Source organism: Symphodus melops (assembly GCF_947650265.1).
Source record: "Symphodus melops genome assembly, chromosome: 18".
Taxonomy (NCBI): Eukaryota; Metazoa; Chordata; class Actinopteri; order Labriformes; family Labridae; genus Symphodus; species Symphodus melops.
Window position 1 is genome coordinate 17,587,200 of NC_136708.1, and position 24,573 is coordinate 17,611,772.

General features: G+C 39.9%; 3 protein-coding genes across 4 annotated transcripts; all 3 read right to left on the bottom strand.

Annotated features, from left to right (window-relative positions):
• Positions 1-264: 264 nt before the first annotated feature.
• rnf115b (ring finger protein 115b) lies at positions 265-5,537 on the bottom strand. Of its 2 annotated transcripts, XM_079367562.1 has the most exons (10): positions 5,280-5,537; positions 4,962-5,155; positions 3,743-3,801; positions 3,533-3,593; positions 3,232-3,443; positions 1,984-2,052; positions 1,797-1,875; positions 1,458-1,551; positions 638-753; positions 265-479 (listed from the first exon to the last, which is right to left on the bottom strand). In XM_079367562.1, exons 2-10 carry the CDS (start codon positions 5,037-5,039, stop codon positions 357-359), a joined length of 891 nt encoding a protein of 296 aa, XP_079223688.1. In that variant the 5' UTR covers positions 5,040-5,155; positions 5,280-5,537; the 3' UTR covers positions 265-356. The 2 variants fall into 2 exon arrangements, with proteins under 2 accessions (XP_079223688.1, XP_079223689.1); XM_079367563.1 differs by lacking the exon at positions 1,984-2,052.
• A 502-nt stretch (positions 5,538-6,039) lies between these two features.
• Positions 6,040-14,580, bottom strand: scamp3 (secretory carrier membrane protein 3). Its single transcript, XM_079367561.1, has 9 exons — positions 14,139-14,580; positions 13,782-13,871; positions 12,546-12,659; positions 11,862-11,982; positions 11,647-11,775; positions 9,243-9,402; positions 8,225-8,326; positions 7,936-8,053; positions 6,040-6,974 (listed from the first exon to the last, which is right to left on the bottom strand). Exons 1-9 carry the CDS (start codon positions 14,190-14,192, stop codon positions 6,825-6,827), a joined length of 1,038 nt encoding a protein of 345 aa, XP_079223687.1. The 5' UTR covers positions 14,193-14,580; the 3' UTR covers positions 6,040-6,824.
• A 3,507-nt stretch (positions 14,581-18,087) lies between these two features.
• Positions 18,088-22,682, bottom strand: crabp2b (cellular retinoic acid binding protein 2, b). Its single transcript, XM_079368468.1, has 4 exons — positions 22,442-22,682; positions 19,498-19,676; positions 19,028-19,144; positions 18,088-18,400 (listed from the first exon to the last, which is right to left on the bottom strand). Exons 1-4 carry the CDS (start codon positions 22,521-22,523, stop codon positions 18,350-18,352), a joined length of 429 nt encoding a protein of 142 aa, XP_079224594.1. The 5' UTR covers positions 22,524-22,682; the 3' UTR covers positions 18,088-18,349.
• Between the last annotated feature and the right edge of the window lie 1,891 nt (positions 22,683-24,573).

The window sequence follows — 24,573 nt, forward strand, 5'->3', positions numbered from 1 at the left end:
GCTTTTAATAGCGAGGAAGATAAAAAGACCACAACATATTCTGTTTTAAGAAATCCTTTTACCAAGAACCTCTATGCATAACTGTGTATCTCCATCATTTTGAGAATCACCGGCAGCTCAGTGCTGAGTAGTAAGTGCAATCAAAGTCAGTCATTCAGACATCCACCTTTGAAGCAGTGTAGCGAGAAGGGCACTACACCTCCATCATGCCGAGGGGCTTCTATGTGTTAGTTACAAAATGAATACACTGGATGAGTAAACATAAAGGTTCTCAGCAGAGAGCGGCTAATATATGCGTTTAATTCAACAGCAGTCTCTTGAAAACAATGGAGGAGGTAGAGGTGTTGGCCCTTTTCTTAGCTCGCCTGTCTCTCCTGTTGCTCTGTCCGAATGAAGCGGGCGTCGTGAGGTTCTGACATGGGCGGGAGGCTGTTGTCGACACCGTCAAGGCTTTTACGGCACACTGGGCAGGTATCATGCTGTGACAGAGAGAGGAAATGTATTGATTTGAAGTTGAAAGCCAACAGCATCCAAAGTTGAAGCTTAGATTAAAAAAAAAACGTTGTGTCTCCATGTGTGATATGCTCTGAAGAACTAGTGTACAAAACCTTTATCCACATTCACTCATCATCCTCACCTGCTCCAGCCAAGGCACTATACATTCACTGTGGAAGATATGAAGGCAGGGAAGCTTCCTGACAGATTCACCCAATGAGTACTCCTCCCTACATACCGGACACTCCAGTCTGCAGTCTGACACAGAAAAAAAAACACAAACAGTAGACGCAACACATTCATGAAATACACAATGAGTCATTACTCCTAATCTCTGAAACCATATATTTAAATAACACTTATTTAACCTCCACTAAGTAATTACAATTTAGAACAAAAGACTACACTAATGTTTCCTGTTTGTTTGTTTTGTCATGTCTTTTCTTTTTTTGTCTTTTAGCTGGTTGTTAATCACCAGGATCAACATGATTGACTGATAAATGCTCATGAATATGCAGGTCTCCTCTTTGCAATAAGAAGGAGAAAAGAAAGACACATGAGGAAAGAAGAGATAGGAGAAGGTATAAGGTTGGAGGAGAGGTGATATGATGATTTTGATGTGATAAACATGAGAAAATATATCAAGGAACTCAATAACAGTAAAAAGATACTACAGAGGGACATGAAGAATATGTAGCTACACAATATGTGGTTTGTTGATTGTCTTATGAGTAGAGAACACACATGAATGCCAATATAGCCAATATGTCAAATTAAGAAGGAGACGAGGGAAAGGCTGAAGAAGGAGAGGAAAAATATGAGGAGGATATATGGGAGGAAGGAAGACGTGAAAAGGTCAGAACAAAAGAGGAGGAAAAGGCACATCACCCCAATCAATGTGGGAACACGAAATCAAAGTAAAAAATGATCATGTGATGTGGTGTTTGCCACTTTGTGCACACCTGTCTGTTCTTGAGAAATGCAAACTGTTGGCAGGGATGAGATCATGTCCTTCTCTGCAGGAGGGGGGCCAGCGTTTTCCAACTGTCCCAATAACTGAGTGAGTTATGAAGAAGAAAACAGTGTGATACATATGTAAAGAAATGAGGGAACACGGGGGCAGTAAAACAAGAGTTTCATGTTGATGTAGAGAGATGTGGATGTGAAGACAGACTGAAAAGGGAGGCAGTAGTTGTTGGCCTTCAATGTAAGATGCTAAAAGAAAGGAAAGAAGAAGGCACAATGGTCCAACTTATCATGAGGCCATATGCTCAAAAACCACCACCTCTGATGTCACTGACCTCTGTGATGACAACATCCAGACCTCCCTGACCCCATGCATAATCTCCAGGGTTTCCATGCAACTGCAGCATACTGGATCTGAGTGAAACACAGAAAGAGAGCAGCAGAGAGACGGGAAGGTTCGCACAGAGCTTAAAAAGAAATCAAAAGTCAATTATGCAAATTCAAATGTTAAAAGGCATTTACAGGGCAGCCGGTGTAGCACCCGGGTTTCCGTTGTTGGCAAACAGGCCAGACAAGAACTGCTGCACGATCCTTTGAAAGGACGAAGAAGGAAGAAAGCACAGCATGCCATCCATTTTTGATTATTAAGGAGTCAGTAATCCAAATGATACATGTAGTTGTTTGACTCAAAATAACAAAAGCCCAAAACAAATCACGAGTGTCAAACAGCCTAAAGGGCGTACAAAAAAAGAGGAACAGTCCCATGACCACTTTAATAATAATTATACTTATTAGATTATGACATGAGGGAAACTTCAATTTGGAAACTTGATCGATTTATATGATACAATTACTGTATAACTGTATTGTCATAACAATTTAACTCAATTTGAGTGTTGGAAAAGTCTTTTTTGTTTGTTTTTCTTTGATTTAAAAAATGTGTTCTAGAAATATATATTTATATTTTTCACACACATTGACAATAGCAACCACTCCACCAATTGATTGACCTTTTAGCTTAAGATTACGAGCCATAAACCCCAGACTTGGCAGGTGCTTATCCCCGTTTGTTTGTAAGGCTTTGTCCTGACTATTGAGTACTGTTGCTGGAAAAGTGGAGTCATGACCTCATCTAGAATCATGTGTTTCTATTAAATACCAATTTGACAAGTAACATGTTAGCATAAAGGGCATGCATAATAGTTTCTTTCACTGCATGTTGTGAAATTAACAATAAGTCTATCAAATTGTTATGACTATCCAAAAACACAAATTTTGCCTTAAGTATGCAGTCAAGGTAGAAACTTCTAAAATAAATGCTATTGCAACTCATTTTCATTTTCTGTGGTATCTTTTTCATCTATTTATAATTTATATGCACCTATAAAAATAAGTACTAAAAATACCCAACCTAACCTCTTGTCCTCTTTCCATGTATCTTAATAAATGCCCTGGTCCTTATATGTATAAATAATGAATGTAGAAAAAAGAAACATTTTTACAGTGTAATCTAGCCATGTCGAATGAACTTTTAGAGAACCATATAAAATGTGTAGGTTAAAGATAAGTCAGATGTTTTTGTTTGCAGTGAAATTATGAAGCTAATGTGTAACTTTACTGTATGCTTATGGATGTTACTTTATCAGTCCCCCTTTCATCTCCATGCACTAACTCACAAGACACAAGTATAAGAAATGTATAAATGACTAGCAGTCAACACTGTGAGTTAAGCACACACTGGTGATGTTTCTGTGTACCCTGTCCACGCACCCTTCCACTGCAGGCCTCTGCTCAGGCCTGGACGACCTCTCATGCTCAGGCGGGAAGGACAACTCTTCTTCTGTGGCCTCGACAGCACCGGGCAGTACTGGAGATGGACAGCTCTGACCTGCAGATATATGGTCGCCGTCCTCTAGGTCTGACTCTGAAGAGGGCGGATTTGACAGCAGAGCCGAGCGCTCCATAAACAGCAGCTGCCATAACTTCGGAGAGCGACCACAGAAAAATATGTCAAACAAAACGCCTGTCAAAGAGGTGTGTTTCTATTAAAGCACCATGTTCAAGGACATACTTCTGAGAACAACGAGGAGTTTGAAACTTCACTTGAGGATGACACACTGTCCTGCAGGAGACTACACACAGCAAATCAAACAAGTCTGCATTAATGTCAAAGGAGCAAAATAAGAAAACGTCATAAAAAGCTTGAACTTGCTTCCACAGTGTACAGCATACATTTAAATGTATTTGAGTAAAAAAACATTCATTTAAAGCAGAGTCCTACCTGGAGTCTTCTTCAACCTCCTCAATGAAGCCGGAGTCACATATGGAGCAGACTAAATCCTTTAAGAGAAGAAAAATCCTTACCAAAACAATGTGGACACTTTAATTGCTTCAGTGTTATACCTCCACAAATCTGCGGCTTTTATTCTAGAAATATTTTACGGACCTGCTTTGTGTCTTATTTCTTGTTTGCATTACAGCAAGAGAAATGTATGATGTAAGTGATAAACTTTGTTTTATGAAACTGCATCTGAACCCTGAGGTCAACAGGATGAACATGCTGTCACTTTTGAAGGAGAAATTTGTTTTTTCTAACTGTCTCCACCAAAAAGAGGTAGCCTATAGATCAATTACACAAACAAACGCTAACAGAAATAAGAGATGCATCATAGTATCTAAATGGTCAAATTGTTTATTGGATTATCCAAGGACAACTTTGATCCCATCAAGGGACCTCTTTCTTGTCATCCTTTTTACTCTCAGAAAACTTGTCACAAAAAGGAAGCATCCAAAGGAATTTACACATTAAAGTCTTATATGCAGTCATTGCAGCAAAGCTTCATCCAGTCTTTCTCTTTCCCACAGATAAACTCACTCAGCATCACTATCACGCACATGCAAACACACGTGCGCTCTGCCCCATCATAACACCGTCGGTGCGTAATCGTGACAAGAAAAGCGTCAGCTGCGCAACTGCTGTAATCGGAACAAATTGACCAACAACAAAATCAGTTAACGTTAACGACTAAAGAGACACATGAGAAAGCACTGGTTCAAAGCACCTATTTGCGGCTCTGTGGTATGCAACAGTTTAGTGAGCCCTGTGTGTGTGCCGCTGCTGGTGAATGTGGTGTGAATGTGGTGACGCCCAGACAGACCCTTTTACGTCTGTCACACGCAGTTGACAGTAGACAACTGGACAAAGTCGCCAGCAGTGGTGCTTCTAAATATGGCAACGCGAACAGAATTGACGGTCTCTCTCTAATGTGAGATCTCTGCTTGTGCTTTACGCACAAAAAACACCATCAACACCTTGATATTTAGATACTTAATTGATCCAAGTAAGTTTGACTTAAGAACAATTTTTTTTAAAAATCACTATGTAAACTTTGACAAATAAGGGAGCTCTAAAAAATGTAATCTCACACACACCCCCTGGCCGCGTGGATGATCCACACAGCAGAATGTGTGGAATTAAAACACACTCTTCAATGACTCACCGGGAGTTTGGGGTTAGTTTCACATTTACAGCAGTGACAGAAAAAGCGGTGTTGTGGGGTGTCCGCAGCCTCCGCCATTTTCACGGTGAAGCGCAGTGCCCGACGTGCAGCCCATACAAGTCTCCCACGGAGAAAAGAGAAAGAGAAAAAAAACTCTTTCTGTGGGTCAGAGAAATCCCGCTGGGTGAGGTGCCCTGCTCATGAAGAAAACAAACGTGCAATTGGCAAATTCACATCACTGATGTACAGGTACATTATCCTCTTATTAAATAAAATGGTGTATATTTGTAGACGGTTATGTAGGCTTTACACCTTTACCTGTTGATTCAGGAGCACACTTGCTGAAACTATAATCTTGTAAAAAGAACCCACCCACAACTCAAGAAAAGGGAACACGTTGCGAAAATTTTAAATCGAAAAATGCAGCTCACTTCAAGTTTGTATGATGTCGCCAGCGAATACAATTATCGAAGAGGCTTTTTTCCCTATTTTTAAAAACAAGCTAAGCACAAATATACGGTAGTTGATGAAACCGGAAGCTCATCTACCTTAGAGCAGAAAATAACCCGTTTCCTAGCAACGCAAACACTTGTTTTCCTTCATCTAGCAATTTGTTAAAGAAGCGTGTTTTTCTTTGAAATGTTAACATTGAGTGACAGAAATGATTCCCATGTCATTTAAACCTTGATAGCCTATATACGGATTTGGTGTAATGTTTAAAATTTAGCAATACATTTATAATTTAAATGACGCATGTTTAAGCTTTAAATATAACAGAATAGTCTAAAAAGGAACAAGAATGAATCAAAATGGATCAGAAAAGACTGCCATTTACCTCCAAACCACGGGGGGCAGAATTTAACTACTAAGTTATTCAACCTTACTTAAAATCAAGAACAGATAAACAAAAAGTATGACATAATTTGTAGCATAATTGATATATTTGATCACCAGAATCAGTTTGAATCTTTTTTTACATGACACACAGGAATAAAATTGTTCCAGTGTTTGCTATTTAATTGACAAGGTAATGAATAAATCATGTCAATTAAAGCATGGATAACTGCAGTAGACTGTGTAAGCATGACAATATATTTTATTAAAACCAAGACAGTGACATGTAATAATCATAAGAACCACAAGCAACACCAACAGAACAGTGACAGATCCATTGAAACCCAAACAACAAATGTTCAGAATCTTTACAGTATGAGCGGGTTTGGCAATAATGTAAATTGGCATTCTCATTGCAAATAATAATAATAACAATACAACTTGTTAGTTTTTACATTAAAGCAACAATGAAAATAACAGAAGCTGCTCAGTTAAGGATCAAATATTAGAATGGCAACATTTCAGTGCTCAGCTTTTTAACTTCATCTCAAACAAGAATCCTCACAAACAAAAACAAATGTACAGTGGAGTTCTCTTTACCCCCCCACCCACCCCCACTTGGCACACAGCTTTTTTTTTTCTATACAAAAAAAGAAGCACTTTCCCTGCATTCATTGACACAGACTGCGTAACACTAAACACAGCTTTAGCATCCGTTTGTTTTCACCTTCAGTTTTCTGTTGTTATTTTTTTTCTTTAAATGAATATTTGTTTGAACTCCTGATTTTAGTTACTTCATGGTTTGGCAATGCTTGTCCTGTACACTTTTAGAAATTAGCTAACCCCACCTCTGTCTCATGCACGTGCCTTGAAGTTCTTCTGCTCGAGGGGTAATTAAGGTTCCCCCACCATCAAATTCTAATCCGCTGTTGGGAAATGGATACCTAAGTGATTCTCTATCAAGCTCAGAGGGCCCTCATCTTTCTCAGACTCCTCCTCTTCTTTCCCCATCAAGCCCTCTCCGTCTTTCTATCGAGGTGCGGTGAAGGCCCCCTGTGCAGCTGTGGTGGCCGCGGTGGTAGCGGCCTGGCGCACAGCCTGATTGGACATGACTCCAGTGGCAAACTCAGCCTGGGCCTTCTGGAAACTGGCATCGGTCTGCCTATACAGACTGTGGACCTGAAGAGAGGAAGAGCAGAGTGAGCTGACACCGGATACACACACACAAGTTCTTCATCATATCAATCACACTGAGATGCTGAAAGGGATACGCAGAACATGATATCTTGGCTTTTCTTCAGTCTGTTTGTTATCTACAGACCGCTTTGTGGCAGGTGGACCACCAGGGCACGTGGGCCTAGGTGGAAAACAGCGACAGTCCTTCTTCCCCTCACGTTCTCAGACCAATTTCAGGATATAAGACCTCGTGGATCATGTCACTGTATCTCTTAATGGTCATCCAATCATTATAAGCTGTGTTGAAAACAACTTAAAGCACAGTGCTCATAAATATTTTAGTAAATTGACTTAGACCTACGTGTCCCTGACTGATAGTTCAAAATAAATCAATACTTTAGCTGAACTAACAACAATGACACATTTTGCTCATACGTTTCAGAACTAATCATTTAAGTGGTACACCTTTAATCAGAAGTTTTAAAGCTCTTAGGAGGAGTTTCCCTCGGTTGTAAAACACGCTTATCTAAGTGAGCTACAATAGCAATCGTGACCATAAGGAGAAAGATTAACTTTGATTTTTTTTTTATCTCCCTAACATCGGTCTAAGAGTGTCCTCCCTGTCAGAACTTCACTGAAGCAACAGTCTAATTTACATGGCATATTGACATTTTGATCTTCTTAACTTTATATTCATACTGGTTGTGCAGTAAGATTCCTAATAATGTTAGAAGATCACTTTGGCAGTAAAAAGCCTGATCCTGGTTCATTCTTCTTCTTCTTTGAGAAGTTTCATCAGCACAAGTTTTGTTGTAATTAGCCACCAGGTTTCTCTCTTTATAGTAACACCCTCCTGTTTTTTAGTCAATACGAGTATCGTTCATCTGAATGCTTTTAGAAAAAAAACTACATTCATTTTTTTATTAGAAATATTCCAAATCATTAAATCAGTTTTTTTTTTTACCTTCTTAAGCATGAAAACACCGATGGCAGCTTGGGCCGTAAACAGGACGGCGTTCATCATCATGATCGCACCGACAGGGACGCTGGTCTTCAGAGCAGCCAGACTCACAATCCATCCACTGAGGGAGGGACACAGAGACACAGATTTAAAAACGCTGGGTGCTGTGCGTTCATCTTTTCTCTGCAGATAACAAAACCACAGACAGATCTGTGAATGCAGGTTTTCACATAAATACTCTGAACTGGGGTGAGAGATGCATCCCGGGGACAGTTCGGAGTATTGGTCCTACCTGAAACCCCATCCAGGGATCCCGATGGTCATGATGACGTAGGTCACCACTTGGGCAAAGAAAACGAAGAAGAAGACGAAGAAATTGAAGGAGCTGTCACTCCTAGAAGGGGAGAGAGAAAATAATGTTCAAGAGAAAAACAAAGCAGCAACTTGATGACATGAATGTCAAACGTGTTTCTTAATATCACTCTTTTCTGTTACGGTTTCTTGTGTTCCAGTTTATTATGAACTTTCTGCTCCAGACATTTATATAGATATATTTACAAACTAATATTTTGAGCTGTTTGACGATCAATCACCAGTGTTAATTTGTATAGCACCAATGCAAAACAAATGTTATCTCAACGTAGTTGATTATCTTTATCATATTACAAACTGAGACTGCTGTTTCAGGGCAGTTTGAAAAAGGGTTCTCGCTAGTTTACATCCATCGACTTCACACAAGACTAGACTGAAGCTGTCATTTCGTAATAACTGCAAATACATGATATATATATATATATATATATATATATATATATATATATATATATATATATATATATATATATATATATATATATATATATATATATACATACACACGCACACACACACACACACACACACACGTGTTACATTTGGTTGACAGTTATTTGAAGCTTTAAGACTTACCAGTATGCAGATACACACAAATACTGACCTCATATAAATGCAAAAACACACATACTGTAAATGCTCTTGAAAGTTTTGGTAAAACCACGATTTTGCAACCAATTTCCTCCATGAGGCAACAGCATAATGTACTGAGTTTTCTCTCAGATCCGTAGCTCTCCTTGTTTCCTAAATCCACTTCCTCTCCTATCTATCAGTTTTAGTTCCTTTAAAAGCATGGAACATAGTTTCAGGCTTCAACTAGCGTTTTTATTAGGCGTGGAAATCCATCATTTGATTATCCATCTACACATTCAACATGCTTAAAAGACTCCTTCTGTTTTTTTTTGTTTTTTTTTTAAAGAACAAAGTGTTACAAACACCTGAAGGCTTTGTAAACAGGTCTGTACCAACAGACAAAGGAGCAGGGGGTGAAGAGGATGGCCCAGAGGATGGCGAGGCCCAGACCGACGCCGCCTGAGGGGTCCACGCAGAACATGGCCAGGGAGGAGATCAGGTTGAGGAGCAGTGTGCAGGTGCAGACTGGATTTCAAACAAAAGATAAAAGGCAGAAACAGAGTGAAAAATGATCAAAAGCACAACAGTGTCAGTTTAGGGATCATCGAGCACTGCAGGGAACACAAACTGAACCCACATTTTCCTTCTCTAAAGAAAAAGCCAACTTATTGTTGCTGATGCAATATTACGCTAATTATTACCTTCTTTTTTCCTGCTGCTGCAGTCAGAGTTTGCTCTTTTGGTTGTCCCTTGTTCCAGAAACAAAACTTTTATTCAGATAAATGGGATAATGAATGTATTTACTTTCATTTGTAACAGTCAAAAAAGGACTGAAATAAAAAAAGCCCCAAACCAGGGGTCTAGGACTGCTGCCAGGCCTTTGAGTGTTCTGCTTTCATTTGGCAAAGAGGAAGTTTAATAACTAAAGCTTTAACTTTAAGGGCTGATTGTGCAGATGGCTAATTATCTAAGTAGTTCATGAATGTGAAATCAGCAGCATCAGCAACTTTTAAGATTCAGAAATGTAAAATAATAATGTCAAGTAGAATACTAAGGGGGTAAGATGCATTTGTTCCATTTTTATTTTCCCTTTGTCACTGTGTTCATTTTCTGCTGACTTGCAGGTTTTCTTTCGCTTCCTTATTCTTTCTGGTTCTCATTCACCAAAAATGTCAAAATAAGTTTAAATTTAAAGCTAAAATTTAAAAGCTAAAATACGCAACATTAACCCCTTTCAGACTGTTTTTTTTCCTCGCAAAATTGCCGTAACAAACCTCAGATGTCATCGTGTCTTTGTATGGCATAATGTAAGTGTCTCAGTTGGTGAGTTCACATTGCTTTTGGCACAGCGGGAGCCACACACACACACACACACACACACACACACACACACACACACACACACACACACACACACACACACACACACACACACACACACACACACACACACACACACACACACACACACACACACACACACACACACACACACACACACACACACACACACACACACACACACACACACACACACACACACACACACACACACACACACACACACACACACACACACACACACACACACACACACACACACACACACACACACACACACACACACACACACACACACACACACACACACACACACTGTGCTACCCCACTGACTCAGCTGAAACGGTCTCGCCTCTGAAGCACCTCTGAAGGCGGTTTAAAGGGGAAATAACTATGTTCCCAGATTATGCTTCCGCAGCATTTAGATTAAAGGTGAAACAGCAGTCTGAATAGAGCTGTTCATTTTATTTCATAGCATAATCAAAATGTGCAAAATTATACTGAAATGTTTCTTTTCAATAAATATGTTTCTGATCTGTCTTTAAGTGTTTAGTTTAGTTTTTTAAAAATCATTCAGTCTCAATCCAACAACCAATCAGTGTTAGCATGTACATAAATAGCCAATCACTGACTCTGTACCAAACTTGGATCATAAAGTGTCGAGGTGACTTGTGGGGGCAACCCTCTCCGTCTCTCACTCACTATCTTTGCTTTCTATCCTCGTGTTCTGGTGTTGAAACTACAACAGCGGTGCGGCGCCACCTGTTGCTACTTTAGAAGTTGTATTGATCAGCTGTTAGTCCGTCCGTCCTCTAAGTCCCACATCGGTACAGATAGTTAGATTTACAACCATTCGCAGGCATGCTTTGTGTCATTTGCTCAGCGTAGTGATATGAGTTAGCAGAGAGAGAGAGATGTTTTTTGTTTTTTTATCGAATGGAATAATCATGTTGCTTGCTGCCACTTCAAAACACCTCCGCCTTTTTATCCAGCATGTATACTGACAGAGTGTGGAGAACCTTAGCACAATGAACATTTGATTTAGCTCCAACCATTTGAACTGGCTCTTGCGCAGAATCCCGTGCGAACAACAGCTGAATCGACTGATTCCAGTTTGCTCTCGCTAAAGTCGTCCACCTTGCAGTTTTTAAGTGTCAGAGTTTTAGTACAAACTTTTGCGCTTGTTCTCAGTTACAAAACCCCTAATACCATTAACAAAACTTAAATGTTAATGGGTGTAGATGTTAGTCAGTATACTTTCACGACGGCTAAGATCAAAGAACAGAGTATCATCCCTTTAGCCGTCACATCACCGAAGCCCTGAGAGAGCTTTTTAGATCTTTGTAATGGAGTCACATGACAGCGGTTTTGCCACAACGATCCTGAGGATTCCCACCACAGCACTTAGTAAGAGTTACAGGAACTCACACATCCAGAAGTAGTACATGAGGCTGACGATGCGCTGGAAACGCTGCGTGATCTCTACATTGATGTCCTGGTAGAAACACGGGCCCACAGGGCAGAACGCCGGCAGAGGGGGCCAGTTATTCTGACGGGCTGATGAAGAAAAGAACAAGGACGTGTCACAAGCAGTAATCTCTTTGATGACTTCCAACATTTTATTTGACTCCTCCTCATCTTACAGGCTCCAGGTCCCAGGCTGTGCGACTCGAGCTCCCTCTCTCTCCTCTCCAGCTCCCGGGCCTTCTTCTCCAGCTCCTCCTGCTTCCTCAGAAGCTCCGCCGTGGTTGCATTCACCGCAGTCTTAACACAATAAGACAGGAAGGTAAATGATGCATCACATCTGCATGTTAAGTTTAAGAGGGAGGTGGAGTTCGAATGGGACAATGCTGTCATGAGAGGTTCACAGAGGAGATGCTTTTAAGGTACACATGGGAATGTGTGTTTGCAGTGTTATCTTGGTGATGTTTCTAGAAAACAAATGCCGGTTTGTTTGTTTTTTACATTTAAAGTAAAGTTAAAAATCAGACTGATGAACATCTGCCCATCTCTGGGACAGTGCCTTCCTTAATAAATCATTTAAATAGAGTGCTTCACTGCTTTTTTTTAGGTCACCAGCTGTACACAGTGAAACTAAGAGGATTTATTGATTCTAATATTCATAACAACACTTTTATTACAGTGAAGGCCAGTACTTGTTACGATCCAATAACAGAGTGAGTACAATTCCAATTTCTGCTCCCAGCTGTCACTGAATGTGCTGATATCCATGTCAGGAGATGAGACCTGGTGTAAAAAAAAAAAAAAAAAAAAAAAAAAAAAAAAGGACAAGTGCAGCTGCTTAATAATTCAGAGTGGGGGTTTACCTGGGAGTTGTAGGAGCCATAGTTGCGAGGCTCCGTGGGTGTTGTCCTGCTGGGTGGGGTCTGTGCAGGTACAGACGGAGCAGAGGGAGAGGTGGCTTCATAAGGTGGAGGAGGCTGGAACATATGTAGTGAATAGATGAAAACATCATACATTAGATCAGCAAAAGACGTATACTGTACGAGTTTCAACACTGAAGAAGGTATTTCATCTGTCTTAATCTTACTGTTTGGCACTTTGGATCAACTGTGTTGTATGTAAAGTGCTGTATAAATAAAGTTGTGTTGATTTAATCTAGAGTCAAATTGGGAACCAAAAAGCTGTGCTCATTAAAGGGATGCTGCAAAAAATGCTTTTTATAGTTACAGTTTTGTATCTTAAGGATAAGGTCTTATTGTTGCTTGACGTCTGTGTTTGTCCAAGTCCGAGTTTAGTTCCTGTTTCTTCTTTATATTCTGATTGCCACAACTGACAGGAAAGACATGTGGACTGACGATGTGTCCTAGCAACAAACCGCCCATGACAGAGTTCTATAACTAAGGCCCAAGCTGTTTCCTAGCAACACAAAACTCTACCCACTAAAACTGATGGGTAGAATCACAAACATTTATTTTCTGTGTGTCGGATTGATTCCTACTTTCATGGACATTCGTTTGATAGCTGAAAACTTCACTGCTCTGTCTTCAAATGGACTGTTATAATGAAGAAAAAAAAACTCTTAGTTAACTTTTTAAATGTCTACAGCACAAAACAAGCCACAATAATCATGGCTGTTTAAATCAGAGCGGGAAGATTTCACATCGAATGTTATGTCGTTAAAGATTTATTCTTGCCTCGTTCGAGACGTGAATGAATTAGGGATGTACCAAGTCATTGGTTTAAAAACAATCATCTTTATTTGAATGTTTAAAAAAATAAATAAATAAAAAGAAGCTATCTCTGGAGACAGACAATGACAATAAAAGTAACTACTTTAAAATAAAGGCAAGACTTCAAACTAACGCATCAAACACTGGCTCAATTTCCATGATCACTAAGTCGAAAAAAATATAGACTCTTTCCAGATATAATATTGTGTTATGAGTGGAGTGGATGATAAATGTATGTCTGTGGACCCCCCTCTTATGTCCCACTAAGATGCCTTGATTAGCAGAATATTTTCCCATTTGTAAAGAACTTAATCATCAATTTCCTCCTGTATTACGTAGAGATCAGAAAGAAAATATCATACTACTCACCCCAGTTGTAGTAGTACTATTATCAAATGGGTTGTAGAGGTCCAGTGTGGCATAACCTGTGTTACTGCTGTGTTGAGTCACTGCAGGATCCTATAAGACACAATAAAAAGATTGATTTAATCGGCACAGTAATAACTTGGACTTTCTGTTGCATTAATCATTAATCATAAATCAATCATTCTCTGTTGATGGGAGCTACAAGCAAACACTGTACATATCAAAGCTACAAGTGGGGAAGAGGCCCCTCAAAAGTCACATGAGCAACAACACGCCTGCTATTACACGGAGCCACCATCAATGGTTTTCATCCATTACAGGCTGCTCTCTGACACAGGCTTCACGGCTCCTGTCACCCACCTGGAAAGGGTTGGGGTCTTCCATCGGCTCTGGAAAGCTCGTGTATTTGGACATATCGATCGGCTGGTCGTTCAGGGGGAAAGCTCTGACGTCATGTAGCCACCACTTTCTGCGTAAATGTAAAAGGTGGTCACGGTGAGAATAAAAGCAGCCGTCGGCCCCTCTTCCTGCTGCTTTTGTTTTATTTTCTAAGTGCGGCCGGTGAAGTCTGTTTATCCGCCCCTCGTATGATCATCTCTCCGCAGTTTAGATAACACATAAAAAAAAAAAAATCAATACAGCCAGGTCGATGATTGTGTTCCTCTCCAGTCCTGGCTGTGCGGGGTTTCGATGTGTCGTCGCCCGGTTCTCAGGACGGCTCCGTTATTTTCTCGAGAAGGAAAAACAACCGAGGTACAGGAAGTATATCCAGCAGAAGACCCGGTCATGTGACTGCTGCTGCGGCAGAGAGACACGTGGGAAAATGGTGAATGCACGAGGGCGGGGCTTACAGTGTGGCCTGTCAGTCTCTCCTATATGAAAAGGCTTTCAAAGTGTATCCTGGCATCATCCACCTGGGGAGGATGATGAAGAACCGCTACAATACTGCAGTTCTATGAATGGCCACTGTAGGGTACCTCCCAAATAATAATATAATATAACAATATGATATAATGATAATATGCCTGCCAGTCAACATGCAGGCAATGCTCCATGTGCTTTTATACAAATTCCAATATTTGCATAATAAATGAACTTGTTCTATCATGGTCCATGAGATTGGATTCATCACATGAGCTCTTTTCTCCTCTTCAAGGAAGTTTACTCTTTTTTTTTTTAATTTAGTCATTTTTTTCTAAATAACTTTTGCATTCAAGTTTTATGTACATTTTTCAGGAATAAAATGAAAAAGTTTGGGGTTTTTTTGCTCTTTTAAAATATATATACATATATTGTATTTAATGCTTTACTTTTGTCTGAACTATTAATTCTCTATTACTCTGTGTGTGGTTGTCCATACAGCAGCTTTCACGTTCTAGCCTATGTTCTATTGGCAGCTCTGATGGACTTTTGTAGCTCATACCAGGCACGCCTCTACTCTTTGATGTCCCCTGACTTGAAACCTGACCATAGCCCTTTTTGCGCTGGTCCCAGGTTCGACTCCTGGTCATGTCACATACATACATACATACATACATACATACATACCATAGACTGTAAAAATACATACACACATGGTTTATGTCATACTCCACTCTCTCCTTACATTGGTCTTAAAATGTTATTTCCCCCCTTTCCTTCCAGTAGATGTCCCTCTTGCACCTCAGGAAAGTAAATTCCCAGTCTCAGCTGACTGTGATTTTTAGAATGGATGTGGGATTTTAGCCACAGGTACTGTTAAAGTTTTGGATCTCAGGTAACAGAAAAGAGACCTTTTCTTCCCCTATCATGTTCATTAAAATCATTGAATATTCATCTTTAAATTGAATAGTAGTTGCTTAATGCTATTTTCACTGAACATTTTTGCTTTACAGACAACTCGAAGACATTTCTAGAGTTCAAATTTTGGCTCTTGTCTTTTTTTTTTCTCATTGTTTGTTTGTTTTTTCAATTTTGTTTTCTGTCACATCAAGCATTTTTACATGCTTAATGATTTGTACAATCCAGCCAGATCCCCTTTCAGTCTGGTCTTTTTTTTAAGTCACATGGGGTCACATGGGTAAGAGAAGTCATATGATTTCATTAAAGGCATAGGCTGGAGTGTCAGTCACCCACACATACAGCCCTTTTCACATGTATGTTAATTCCCATGTTACTTCATGATCAGAACTGCACACAAACTGCCTAGTCATGCATAACTAGGCACAAACTGATGGCCTGATTGATTGGATGGAAATGTGAATACAATTTATAAGGTAAGTGTTCAAGACAATTTCTTACAATGTATACCCTCCTTTACTTGCTTTAGTCTAATAGAATCACACATACTGTATGTTTTCTTATCAGAGGCTTTCAGCTCTTTATTAAAGCTGTATGATGTCTTAAGGCCAGGGCTTCACTTTTTTTCTATTGTTTTTACAGTTGCAACACTTTGTCAAGATGTAATGCACCACGTATGGTTCACATTCTTAAGTTTATTGAGGACTGAAGATTATTAAAAACAGAGCACACAATATTTTTGTACTGTGTTTAACCGGAACACTCTGTTAGAATGCAAACTTGGCAAAGACTAGAACTGTGAATTGACATGCATGAGACATTGGTTACTTAATCATGTTAGTTGATAAAGTAAAGCTTGCCAATTTACCAGCCAGATCGGTCTCAGAAGTTTGTAATCCATTTTATACAGTCTTTTGTCTTATAAGCTATCCATTTTTCAGCCCAAGCAACCAAGCAAATGTTACCTAATAAAAGTCCACACACAGGGTTGGTGACCCTGTTGATGTTGGCCTTAGCTTTCCACTGACATCCGTCACCTTCCCTTTTGGCCAGCACTACTTTACTGGAAGAAACATTTTGCCTTTTGTTGGAATTTATGTCGAGGAGGATTCCAGTTGTTTATTTTGAAGACACATTCTTTTCAGGTTATATTAAAATGTCCTTCATTTAATTTTGGTAAAGCGAGCACAAGCATCTATGTTGTGTCATCTAACTGAACTGGCACACAACCTCTGATTTGTTTAGCCTCATGCCCTGATCTAGAAGCATTGATGTTTTCAGTCTGACTCCTGTGACTCATCATTTCCTTGTCCTGATATGTTTGGGTGGCCCGGGTTTAAATATTGGTGCCTCCAGGTCCTCAAAGCGTTCCTCAATCAATTGAGCATTGCAGTGCTGCCTGAGGGATGCATTGGCATAAACAATGTTTATGTTCAAAGTGACCCAGCTAACAGGTCCGAATACTAACATAAAGGTCAACAAAAGATCTGTAAAAAATTAACGTAAAAAATGTTTTAATTTAATAGGAATTTAATTTAAATGTTGTAAACAGAACTTGCATCACCTTTAGTTCAGTGGCCTATAAGGAACTTGAGTAGGCTACTTCCTTCACCGCAAATGCAGAAACACACAATTACCCACAGGGATTATTGAGAACAGTCAATCATTAGGAGGCCCAGAACTCCCTCTGTTTGCTGCGCACAGTAGCCTATGTATAAAGTGGGACACACTTCACAGAGGTGCTTGTCTGAAAACTGAGTGAAAAACCTGGAAAACCCATCACTGCCTGTGGAACATTGCAGCACTTTTCTCAGGAAATGCCAAGAGATCCTGAAGGTCCATATTTCACAGCAAGACATGGTTTTAACCATGCAACTGAGATTAAGTGTGTGTAAAAGATACAATACAAAGACCCTAAATACACATTTTCAGCTAACAGTGCTTTTTTTGTCTTCAAATTTCAAGTCTGTTTATTTATTTTGTTTGCTCCCACTATGTTGAATTGTGGGTTTTGAGAGGCAACAGCTACAAATCTCTAAGCACACTGTAAGCAGAGGAAGCCACTAAACACTTTGTACCTGGGTGCAAAGCCAAAGAAAAAGGGTGGGGGATTTTTTTTATTGAGCTCATTCTGTAAGTAGGTACAGCTGGAACTGGGAGCTTGCAAAGTGTAACCTCTCTCAACACTGAAATCTATGAAATCATTTTCTCATGACCACCCTCTTTCCTTTTTTTCCCCTTTCCACTCCCTGTTTCCCTTTCATCTTTGCCAAAGTTCTATTAAAGCAGAGTTTGTCGAATAGGAATTGTCTTCTGGGGTTTTTGAACTTATTGACATCATATTGTAAAAAACAAAAAGCACACAGAGGACAAAGTATGGATTGCAAAGGAGAAACGGAGGGAGGAAAGGGTGGGGAATAATCTGGAGAATAAGAACGACACAGTGATGTAAAGTGATATGCTGATGGATGACAAGGGAAAGGGAGGAGACAAGTTTCTGAACGAGTGTTTAAAAGGAACCAACACTGAATTCATAAAAAACAGTTTATTAACATCTGAAAAAGAGTATAGAAACTGCAACACAGCTTTTAAAAAAGGAATGTGTGAAATTTATCTGTGACACATAAAAAAGTCAGAGCGTACATTTGCGTAAAATGAAGCCTTTCACACAGTGAACTGTGTGTGTGAGCTCCGAGCAACATCTGACTCGAGAAGAAAACAAGAGGAGTTAATGTAAACCATGCATGAGGCACAAAACAGGAGGACTGTGTGAGTCACTTGAGGAAAATTTCTTATTCCCTTCCATAAACTCTGGTGCAGACAACATCCCCAGCAGTCATTGTCTGGAAAAAAACAACAAGAAATAGAGTTTCAACATTTGGTATCATTTTGCATTTAGACACAAATTATTAATGGTTTATAGTTCATAACTAAGGTATATTTTACTATTAATGATATAATGTACTTATACTTAATTGATCATTAATGATAACACATGATTCAGAGCTTTCACATAGTTGTGACAAGGTGTTTTTGGTTTCCCAGTTTGATACACTTTAAGACTTGGCTGTTTAGATGTTCTTTTGGAAGCTGTAAAAAATCTGCTGATAACTGTACATAGCTGTTTTTTTTACAATATACTGTAATAGGATGGAGAAACGTTTTTTTTGGAAAGTGTACATAACCTGACAAGCCGGGAAATTCTATTTTTTGGCTACCGTAGCTTGGCACACTGTCACAGTGGCTTGGTGAATGCTGGATAGGGTGAGCCAAAAAGGGTGGCGCTGCAGCCAACGGTTAAACTACACTTCCAATGCTCACAATATTTTCAACCAAGTATGAACGTTGGGAAGATTTAAACTTTTTCTACAACTTGGCTGTTTTTTGTATTTTGGTTTACAAACATTAAATGACTGCAACTTTTTTTCTGATGAGGAGGTTTGTATTGGAGTTGTTTGCCAAATATTCACCAGTATCAGTTCTCCATCGTTGGTCAACTCTCGGGTCCATGATGTCTTTGGCCCATCGCCTTTCTGTACTGTCTGTTCGCAGCTGATTTTTGTGTCTGTTTCCCACGTAGGAACACTCTGCAGAGATTATATAAGTACAAGATTCATAACGGACACAATATAAGTGCTTTGAACACTATGAGGCTTTTGTAAAGTTGGGTTTTCCTCATAACTGGTCATCTTTGTGCTGATTACTTCACGTCACAAGACTTTATGGATCTGTCAGAAACAATGTCCTTCACCACTTACTCAGCATGAACAAATGAAGAACAGATCCTTGCATTATCACCAGAACCGACTCTGGAGGTTCACTGAAATTATTTCCACATGTCTATTCAGAACTCTAGCCAGTTATGCTGCCCTTGGCCAAGCTGGTTTGCATCTATTATCATTACATAGGAATGTTGTAAAAGAAGTTCAGGGCTGTGTACCGTGCAAAGACGTCCATCTACTGTGGTCTCACTGAAGGACTGACCCACGGTGAACGAGACGTGGGTGGTGCGGACACTGGTAGACGTTTTGATGGAGAGACTCTCACCCTGCTGGGTGATTTCCACTGCTGGGCTGGACGCTGCTGCTACTGCAATCTTTCTCAGGAAGACATTCACACCTGTTCACACACAAACAGAAGCAACATCATATATTACACACTAAAGAAACATGCCAATGATTCAGAAAATAAAAGCTCAAGATTAAACAAATTCACTTAGAAGATGCTTTTATCGAAAGCGGTCAGAGTGTATGAACAACACAAGCAAGGATCAAGAAAGGAGGAAACCAATGCGGTAACTGCACTTTAACAGCTTTAAGTTCAACTGGATACAGGTGCTGACAGGCATTGCACAGAGGCAAAGCACAACATTCAACGGATGTCGAGAGTTCTAATCAGCGTCAAACCATCCTAAATAAAGCAATATCATGATCAAACAAGACCATAATCGTCATCATCAATATCATCAAGTCCGGATGTGTTCACGAGAGAGCTGGGCCTTTAGTTTTTTCTTAAAGGCGTGAAGGGACTCTGCAGACCGAGTGGAGTTTGGTCGTATGTTCCACCTCAAGAAGCGACAGAGGAGAAGAGTCTAGTAAGCGTCTTGTTGTGAAGGTTGGATTAAACGCCTTTCATTGGTAAAGCATAATGGGCAGGAAGGAGTGCAGATCTGGATGATAGAGTTTAGGTCGGAGGAGCAGTTTTTGTCGCTGTTTTGTCAGCAGTCAGACTTCAGAGCACTACAACACTGTTCGACAGCAAAGCCGGTGGCAAAATCATGAATTGCCCAATTTGAGGGAAATCACATATATTTTGTGTTTTATTTGTTCTTCTATTAATTCATAATTTCTTATATTGTTAACTATTTGAATGTGTTATTCTTGCTCAATGCCACGTCTCTTAACATTGTTAATGTTACAAATGTCTTTGTAAAGCACTTTGAATTCATTTTATGTATGAATGATGCTCTTGAATGAACTTGAATTTCCTTTACCAGCATGCCAAGCCACTTACCAAGCTCTCCTTCCCGGAACACTCCATCCTTCCCTAAGACCCCCCACCAGCTACTTCTTCACCATCTCCTGCCAGCTTTCTTAAAACACCTAACCTGTGCACTTCTGCACCAAATTTACAATGTCACGTCACGCAGTAATGCAGCTGCAGGCAGGGAATGTTTGAAATGTGTCCCCCTTTTTTTGCATTCGATACAACTATTACATACGAACTTTTACAGTCAAAAATCAAACAGCAGTGAGTCCTTATAGAATCAAGTCACAATCAAGTTCCTGTCACCCTTTCAATACACGTTGAAGTCCACGTAACAAAGACAGGAATAAAGCCTCTGAGTATTCAGAGCTGTCTGTGCTGCTGCATTCCCAAACACTAACAACTTAACTTTGACCTAAAATGTGATTCACTTCTGTGCTTCATGACTACACAGGCTGACATTTTTTTTGCAAATGAACTTTAAGAAAGGAAATCTGCATTGCCAGTTTCAGATAGTGGTTTCCATTAATGAGAAACACACTTGATATATACATGAGTTACAACATGGAAAACCACTGGTATGTTCTTTCTAACCACTAATTACTGTTATAGTGTTTAACACATAGTTCAACCCAGAGTTAAAATTCCCTCATCATCTGCTCACGTTAAATGTCCAGGTTTGATGCCTCTCAACACCTAATTAATTCAAGTCTCTGATGGTCATTACAAACATAGCTGCATTTTGAAATCATTACAAACTTTGCAAAAGCCGATGAAAACAAATATGGAAGACTGGCCCCCATGTGTCTCTCTGTGGTTGCTTTGTGTTTTGAGCACATATTGTTTATCTTTGTAATCTAAAGTTCTGTGTTTCTTTGTAGCATTATATATTTGATTTGATTCCCTTCCCCAAGAAATACTTAATAAAAATGGTTTAAAGAATAAATAGATTATGTTAACTTGTATTTGTTGGATGATTAGAGATGAGATGGTTTATACATTTATAATAATCTAACTGCCAATTGACCTTTGAGTTTGGGCCCTTAATTAACTAAGCTTAACAGACTCAATGAGATCAAGACCACCCTACAAATCGGATTAAGCTCTGAGCATATTTGCTCATAGAGTCTTAGCAGAGGCAACACACACACACACACACACAAACACACACACACACACACACACACACACACACAGCCATAGACTGGATTGGAGAGGCCCAGGGAAGTGAAGGAAAGTCAGCCTCAGAGCCGGCTGGCTGCTGGGGCCCATGTCGAGGCTTAGTTCCGTTTACACTGGCTCTAATTACAACCGCATGAGGAGGACCCTGCTTCAGATGAGTTTAATCTAACATTCCTCCACAGGCTATTTGTCTTCAGATTTTTTATGGATGCCACTGACTGGCCCTCACCTGACCTCCTTCTTTTCCTGCTCTGCTCCCTGTTATACAACCTCTTACAGCTTTACAAGACCCTTTCCCCCCTTGGAACACAGGGCAGGGGCAGACCAATTAAACCACAGAGAGCCACTTCAGACCACTTTGGTTCTCCAGTAAACCTCAAAGCCAAGTCGATTTCCGGCTGACAATGACATGATTGACAGGTCTATGTGCGGTTGATGCTTCCCTTTCCCCCTTTTTTCTTCAGCATTTTGACTGTGGGGCTTGATGATGCATTACAAAACAAGTTAATACCTATCTTTAAAGTTGTTTTCAAATTAAAGATTTTGCATGAAAATCAATTTGATCCAAAGTTTGTACAAATGGAATGAATCCCTGTACTGTTGGGAAACTTTTTTTCTTTGCAAAAAAAAAAAAAAAAATCATGCAAAAAGCATATTCTGCATTTTCAATATACATACAAAAAGTGCATCTATCAATACATGCGTGTATTACTTACCCAGCGCTTTCAGAAGTTCCTCGAAATTTACCGAAGATTTCATCGTCCATTTTCCTGAGAAATCTGTGATTTGCTTCTCCATGTTGATGCTAGTTCTTGCAGAGGTGACACTTTAGCAGACTGTAAATGGTCTCTATCAGATTCTGAGCGTCTGTCCGCCTTCGTTCACCGGTCGAAGCCGTCTCCCTTGTCAGCATCAGCGCCTGCTGTGATTGGCTGATAGCTCGTCTGGACCTGATGTGAGCCAGCCAATCCAGAGGCTGGATAGCAGAGAGGGACTTTCCCTCTGATTCCGACTGTAGCCTCCACCTCTGTCAGCTTGGTGAAAGATTTAGATACGAGCTGGAAAATGTGCTTCCAGTAAGAGCTTTGGTTTTGCTCGGATGTAGTTAGTAAACAATTGTTTTTTTGTTTGTTTGTTTGTTTTGTTTTCTAGTTGTGTGTTAGTCTATATTAGACTTAATCAGGAAGTGGGCTACAGGTTGCATTAAAAATAAGAGTATTAATTTATTGGAGTAATCCCAGCCTGAGGCAAAATCTGGAATGTGAAACAAGATATCAGGGTAACTTTTCATGGGGGGGGGGGGGGGGGGGGGGGGGGGTGGTAGGTTAGCTGGAGGCAATTCGTTTGTCGGGTCATCATTGTTTTTAGTCTGAAATTAAACCCTTTAGAAGATGAGAGTTTGTTAAAGTTTAACCATCATAATCACTGGCAATGCTACAATTTGTTATCATTTTCGTTCATCCAGCACAGACTCCAAGTGTCCTTTTAGAATTATTTTTCTTCACATGCATGGTTACCTGTCTGAAACGTAAACAGCCTCTTCACCTGAATATTTTGGGGACTAACACTGGTATCTCTCAGCTCTCTCATCTTCAAACACACACACACACACACTTGGCCAAGATTATTTCATCAAGTCTGGATCACAAGGGATGCCTCTGGGAACTTGATTCAGAGCATTCAGCCAACAAAAGGAGCCATGATGTTATCAGTGCTGGTTGTCTCAGCATTCCTCCCTGTGGCACCCTGCATGCAGATACTGTACCCTACTATAGGGTTTCAGCAACATGGGAATAATCCCCATTGGGTACTTCGTAAAGAGTAGCTTACATAAATGCAAATTAGACATACCATACAGGCCGGTATTCACCGCTGACTGACCTCAGACTGAGACATGCAGGGGACATCTGCAGCTCAGGGAGGAGAACAAGAGGAGAATGGACGTGATGAAAACCCAACACTGGAAACCACTGTCCCAGTAGTTATGACAACAGATGTGGTTTCATAAAGCTGTGCTTGCCCTGAAGGCTATCTCCCTTTGTAAAGACTATGCTTGCTGCCGATCCCTGTAATGCAGAAACAGGGGTTAGGTTTAAGCAAGTAGAGGAGAGAAAGAGGAAACAATTTGGTTTGAGTGTCATTTACTTCCATGTCCAGCCAAGAATCATAAGTCTAACAGAAAATCAATAATAGCAAAAGTAAAAACAAATAAAACTGATACAATAAAAAATACAGCTAAGTCTGAGCTTACAGAAGATTTAAACTTTATGTGTTAAAGATTATTCACAATTTAAGAATCATAAAGGTTACTGAGTTTGCATTTAGGCCTACTACTTCAATATGTATTTGAATAGTTTCCTGCATACAGTCATTCTGATGATGGTTTAAATGTTGTCGAGATTACCTTCGGTGAACATACACCTGTCAAATTTGTTTGGAGAATATTTAGCTTCATGTAGAATAAACTTCATCCAGCGAAACGCCTCATTCAAAAGAATTGTTGAATAAAGCGCCACCTAGCGTTGAGTTGTAGCTTACGCTGTTTTAGGGACTTTCGGAGGGTAGTGACGTGTTTAGGTTCGGCCTTGTTTTCAGAATAGAAACTGTGAGAAAATTCAATTAGGGACCAGAGAGAGAGAGAGAGAGAGAGAGAGAGAGAGAGAGAGAGAGAGAGAGAGAGAGAGAGAGAGAGAGAGAGAGAGAGAGAGAGAGAGAGAGAGAGAGAGAGAGAGAGAGAGAGAGAGAGAGAGAGAGAGAGAGAGAGAGAGAGAGAGAGAGAGAGAGAGAGAGAGAGAGAGAGAGAGAGAGAGAGAGAGAATGAATATAGGGTGGTCATTACTTCAGGAAT